Source organism: Hyposmocoma kahamanoa, unplaced genomic scaffold (assembly GCF_003589595.1).
Source record: "Hyposmocoma kahamanoa isolate Upper Pololo Valley unplaced genomic scaffold, ASM358959v1 149, whole genome shotgun sequence".
Classification (NCBI taxonomy): Eukaryota; Metazoa; Arthropoda; class Insecta; order Lepidoptera; family Cosmopterigidae; genus Hyposmocoma; species Hyposmocoma kahamanoa.
In genome coordinates, this window is record NW_020653529.1 from 7111 (window position 1) to 13510 (window position 6400).

At 33.8% G+C, this 6400-nt stretch overlaps 1 protein-coding gene across 1 annotated transcript in view; it reads right to left on the bottom strand.

Annotated features, from left to right (window-relative positions):
* LOC113240552 (maltase 2-like) overlaps positions 1-6394 on the bottom strand; it is a 7402-nt gene extending 1008 nt beyond the window's left edge. The window contains exons 1-5 of the mRNA XM_026477886.1: positions 6378-6394; positions 5000-5256; positions 2202-2400; positions 1321-1428; positions 880-1030 (exon numbers count right to left, since the gene is read on the bottom strand). Of these exons, the coding sequence (XP_026333671.1) occupies positions 880-1030; positions 1321-1428; positions 2202-2400; positions 5000-5217 (676 nt within the window). The 5' untranslated portion in view covers positions 5218-5256; positions 6378-6394. The remainder of the gene's footprint in view (positions 1-879; positions 1031-1320; positions 1429-2201; positions 2401-4999; positions 5257-6377) is intronic.
* Between the last annotated feature and the right edge of the window lie 6 nt (positions 6395-6400).

The following is a 6400-nucleotide window of genomic DNA, read 5'->3' on the forward strand; positions in this document are numbered from 1 at the left end:
CGATATGCCTCCATGCACCATCCTATGCAGATATCCAATATCGACAATTCAACGTCTGATTTCAACACATTCTGAAATAGTTTTTTTTCAAGTCCTATTGGAGTTATAAAGAGACTATAGACCGCCACAATGTACAACGCTGGCATATCTTCACAAATTCAACAATCTTTTCATACAACCTACTTTCTTATTGTACTTTACTTTATTGTGATCATACAAAGTAAATAAAGATATTTATATTATAATTTATATTAAGCTCCCTTATTCCTCTCACTGCGTACTTTTGGCCTTTTTAAGAACATTCTCGATTTGATCAGAAAACGTCCTATGTGGCCGTTCTCTTTCGATATTGCTTCGACATTGGCTCTTTATATTTCTTATACATACGATCTTCACTGTATCATAGCGAATCGGTATTTTTATTCGATTTCAATACCTACGTCATAAGTCGCGATGCTTTCAAAGTTGTACAATGCGAGCACGTCATCATGCAATACACATATGTTAGAATTTTCAATATTTCTCGTATTTGTATAGGCGCTTCTATTAGGCGAATATCAATAACGTTGCCCTCGTTAACATTTCAACACCTGCCACTGTTAATGATGGCACGGCGAACATTAAAGGGAACATCAGGGTTATATAAGTGACCCCTAGGGACCAATAAATTATTGTCACTGTTTAATTGTGTACAATGCTACACTGTAGTTACGCTCACAAATACATTCAATAGAATAATTGCGTCCTAAGAAGAACCTACTAATTTTGTGTTCTATATAATAACAATATTGATTCTGGCAAAGACGAAAGAATAAAATATACATATGATTTAAGGAAATATGTCAAGAAAATAGTCTACAAAAAAAGGTATATAAGTACCTCCATTTTTGTAGTTTCTCCATTGAAACGGCGTCCGGACTGGGTCACGGGACACATTGATGAAATTCACAGGGTCGTCCGTGTTGCATGCCAGGGGATCCTTCGTTTCGCTCCACGACACGAATCCATTTACCATTCCTATTTCTTCACCCTTTGACATTTCGAAATGACAGTTATCTAAGTTTAAAAGCATCTATCATATTATCTCGCGTAATGTTTTATTCAAATTTTCGTATCAACTTTTTAGTAGCGAAATTCCCTACCTAACTCCGCATAGTTACAAAATAAACTGTATGGTGCACAACTTTTCCGTCTTCTCACATAGATTTTATATGAATTCATGATAATATATTCATAATTCAAAGTTGCTCCGGCATTTTTTTAAAAGATGTTTCAACCTTTTTAACTTTTCAAATAATATTACTTATACAAACATATTACCATGTACGTGAAAGCAATTCCAGGCAGCAGTAAAACAAGCATATTAAAAGCGTCCACCAGCTCTGATCTGAATCTTGAAGCCAACCGACTCGTATCATGATTGCCAGTCTGAAAGTTCAAATATCATTACGCAATTCGTAATCCACTAGGTACTATGCATTCACTAATCATTTACTTTATTCACTAATGAATCTAAACCTTGAAGTTTCAACTCAGGCATTCTCTGCAAATGTAGCCGTTCGAAAAATTCTTTTGAAACACTCCAAGTATTTGGAATGAAACAAACTTTTAGCTAGTCATGTACGTCACAGCTATGCAGTAATACAGCCAGGTCATGCAACCAGTACTACTTCTTGTAAATAAATAAATCTTGACTTCACTGCATTGAATTAACATTTGTTATATTACACTGCAGTAGAAAACAAGTTTCTTTATTTTTTTTTTGGAACTATGTTTCTTTTTATTTTTGCTAAAGCAGTGCTTCGCAATCAAAAAAAAATCGCAAGGATTACAGGCACCGCCACTACGCTCATCACCCTGAGACTTAAGTCGATAAGTCCCATGTGCCTGTAATTTCACCAGCACCCTTACCCTTCAAAATGAAACGCAATAACGCTTGCATTACTGCTTGACGGCAGAAATAAGTAGGTAAGGTGGCAGCACTTCCTGGACCAACTCTTTCTCAATGAGCTCTACTGCTCCCTCAGTTTAGCCAGTATAGCTTCAGGCGTTCAGATCCATGCAATAAAAGCAAAAAAGACGTGTGTTTTGCTTCGTTTGTTGGACAAAAAGCTTTTTCAACCGATTCAAGCCGATTCCTCGACGATAAGTATCATTCTCAAACATAACAACTTTAACATTTGTTTAAGTCCTTTACTTACAACCCAGTTAGCAGGCCTTTTCATCGGCTTATAAGTCATCCATTTATCAGTGGTATATGTGATATCTCTTGCGTCTGATTCTTTGTCCACGTCGTCAACAAAGACAAAGTTCATAGGAATTTGGGCTCCAAGGTGCATGCCTTCACCGTAATAGCGTACTACATTTTTGATGCTCGTGTGTGCTTCTGTTATCATTATTCTGTACAAACACAAGTTAATTTAAGATTAGTATATACATAAATGTTGATTTTGTGTGTTCTCAAAAACATGTACTAATAATTCACAAGGTATCTAGCAACGGAAATATGTTCTACTACCTAGTGCACGTGACTTCGTCTGCGTAAAGTCAAGTCAAATAATCATTTATACCATAGGTAAAATTTTTACATTTTAAGCTTCTGCTCGTTAACTACGCTGACCTTCCTGAGAAGAACGAGCAAGAAACTCTAGAAATTGCTCTTTTGAAATAATCTTAAATGCTATGAAATATACTTTGAATCATAATTGTGCGGCATCAGACCCATATTGTCTTATCATACATCTTTATCTAACACATACTCTTAAATTTTGTAATACGACTTTTCAGCTTAAAAACTTTTAACATAAGTTTTAAACTTAAGAAATGACAGAAATGGTGGTACCATGAGCTTGGACTTAGTACTAAGGTTAATATTATGGATAATATCTGATGCCACAGTCATGAGTCTCCTTAAACTTTTCTCTGAGAGAAATTCGAGAACCTAAACGATACATAGAACAAATCGCTCGTTTTTACAACACAAATATGGTTTGTAGACTACTGTAGTATACTAACTTTCATAGTTGTATTGGTTCTTCACACAAACTTTCATCTCCTGTTTCACCAATTTTAAGTTTATTATATTATTAGCCTATATCCTTCTCATGAGTCCCATCTACCTATATACCAAAATTCATCATTATTGGTTCAACGATTCGATGTGAAAACGTAACAGACGGAGTTATTTTCGCATTTATAATACTATTACTTTGGATAGTAGTCTGTCGAAGGCTAAAGATGACGTGCAATGTACATAACATAGATTAGGAACTGATAACAATAACTATAGGGGGCAATTTCCATGCACAGCTGTTATAGTTGGACTCCTCACAAGGCACATCGCCAACAACTAGGCTAGCTAATCTTTCCGACACGATGCTTCAACCGACTTACGATTTATATATGAATCACAAAGACAAAGTAGAGTATATTATAAAGCTACTGCAACTTTAAAGCGTGTATTAAGTCTCTACAAAGAGGCTTTTATAACAAGCATTTTTGGAACAGGGTAATAATTCATTCATTACATTAAGCCCTTGTGTTTAGGCTTTTTGATTAAGCGATATAAAAAAACTTGAAAATCTTGAATTTAATAAGCTAGGAAATAAAGATAACGCAAAGTATTGAAAGTTAAAAGTTAATTGGTTTGGTAGTAGAGAGTATTTTATTTCCTGATGTGTTAACATTTTTCGGCGGCTACTTGAAATCTTTTTGTCTGTAAAATCAATAATGATCAGATATATTTCAGGACCTATATACTTCACACGGACTTCACACGTTTTCCAAGGTTTGTGAATCTTCTTCAACGTGCTAGTTTCGTCATGTTGTTTTCCTTCATCGTTAGCAAAAGATATTGCTATCAAATATTCATAAATAAATGTGACGTCGCGATTAAAGTCATAATTTACATGCTATCATCGGAATCCGAACAGTTGACCTCTCAACTGAGAAAGAACCGCGCTCCCTATTAGATACACCAACTTTCTATATATTCTTTTCGGGTTTGAAATTAAAATATTTGTATTTACTAGGCAAAAACAATCTGCAATAAAGTTACAAACCATCTTTAACCATAAAAACTCAAGGTTTTGATGTAAAACCAGAATAAAATGAACTTTCGTGTTCACAAATACATGTTTAATGATGTACCTTCATAATGGCGGGCACAAAGAGAAAATGTACAAGGATAAAGGTTCTGTGAAAAGCAGGGTTATTAAAACACACACAGTCCCTGAACATGAATGTTAAGTATAAGAAATTGATGTTGCTTTGTCAACGTTTCATTAGATAAATGATGTTGAAAATAAACCGAATTTAGAAAAAATCAATAGGTTCATTTTTTAACTCTAATCATGTTGTTATTTATATTTGTAAGAAACATTGTTAAATCCAAAGTTAATATTATTTTGCTACCATTTGATAATCAAAAGTCTTTAGAAAATATTTTAAAGGTAGTGAATTAAAACTGATGGACAATAAGCATATAAGGAACAGTGAATGTGAAAGAAGTAAGCTAGAAAGCATTGTTCCGATTGGTTTACGTATTCCACTGAAAGGAGAAGTAGTATTGATTTTGATCGGCTCCAGTTGGATCAGTTACATTTTATTTTGAGCAATCATGTTTCCGTACATTCATAAGAATATGCTATGCTTATGAAAGAATGAAGAATGGAGTCAATTACTCTGTCTTCCTCTTATTTAAAAAAAGCTTATTATCGGTGAAGTAATTCTAACCATATTTATTCGGTATCCTGACTTTATACGGCACGATATTAATATTTTACATTATTTGATATATACAATTTCATCTACATCTTCCCCTGACATTCTTTCTTTCGGTCTTTTCTTCTATAATACTTCTACAAAAATTATCGTGTCCTATCAGATGATCATCATTTCCGTACATTTCTTTATTTTCTTAAATAAGCTTATTTTAGCCTTGTTTAACAATTACCCGGATCGATCTACAAAAAGCTGTCACAGTCACATTAAAATTTACCTTGTCATATTGTCCCTTACTGAAATAGCGTCAAAAATTTCTCTAAATTGCGACACAAGTTCATATGTTTCTTCTAAATCCTTTGTATAAATATGATCCAAATAGCCATAATCGTCAGTGCCAACGTCTGGCTTTCCAGTTGGAGGTTCATTAGGGTAATGTCCGCCATACATGTCCTTGTCAGCTTCAAAAACGTAGTTGACTGCACTGATCCGCATTCCCGCTACTCCTTTTTCTAACCAAAATTTGATTATGGTCTGAAAATGTCATATATGGCTTTCAGATTAACAAAATACATCTATATCTATATTTTTATGATTGTCAAGTAACAAGACGAACTAATCGTGCGTCTAATGGTAAGCATCACGTCTACCCATAACAGTTTCAGTACCACCTGGAGCTTAAAATTGCATGGATGTAAGGACCACCGCCACTGCACCCATCACCGTGAGACATGAAATTGACAAGTCCTGTTCCTGGAGTTTCACCGGTATCATTACTGCTTGGCGGCAGAAATAGGTATAGTAGCAGTACTTCTCTGGACAAACTCTTTCACAAGCAGCTCTAGTGGTGCTAATTCCTCTATGCTCTTCAGAATAAATTAGTATGATTATTGTACGTATAAAATATAATAGAATAAGAGAAATTTGTACGATAGTACATAGATATCTTTGAATTTGCCTAAAATTTTATATATTAACATAAATATTAATATGAAAAGGAGAAATAGGTTCAATTTCCAACACAGAATTTTAGACAAAATTTATTTATAAACACCTCGTGTTTCAAAGTGAAGCTGGTCTTAAAACATTCTTTTTTAGTGAAGATACAAAATAATCTCGTTTTACGTCGTCTTTAAAATTTGAATACAAAACGCAATGTCAAACAAAATAATGCATGTAAAGAGATTTGTACAATTTTAAATTTACGTTAACCCTATGCAAATTTAAGTCAATGGAGAATTGTTTGTTTTAGTGCATACTGTATCATATCTATCGAAATACATTAATATTTTTCGCATGAAGCTTTGGTTCGTCGTTCCTAATACATATAGCAAAGGAACAAAAGGAAAACTACAAGTTGGGGCTATTCAAGGCTAGAGTTAATAGGTATTGTTCACATAATCGCGTAAGTGCAGGTGAGTTTGTAGCCAATTGTGTGTCTATTTTATATTTTAAAAAACCTATATAAAGTCAAACGTTAATTTATACGTTAATAAGAAGGTACTCGTATTCAGATTAATTCTAATAAATAATTTTTAAAAGATAATTTTCCTTTCAAACAGTGAATTAAAGACTATTATGGCTAAAGACCGTTATGTCTGCTTGATATTGTTACTGTGACTTCCATTTTGATGATCGTCATAATTGGATTTTACCTTGATTTCGTCAACAACGACAG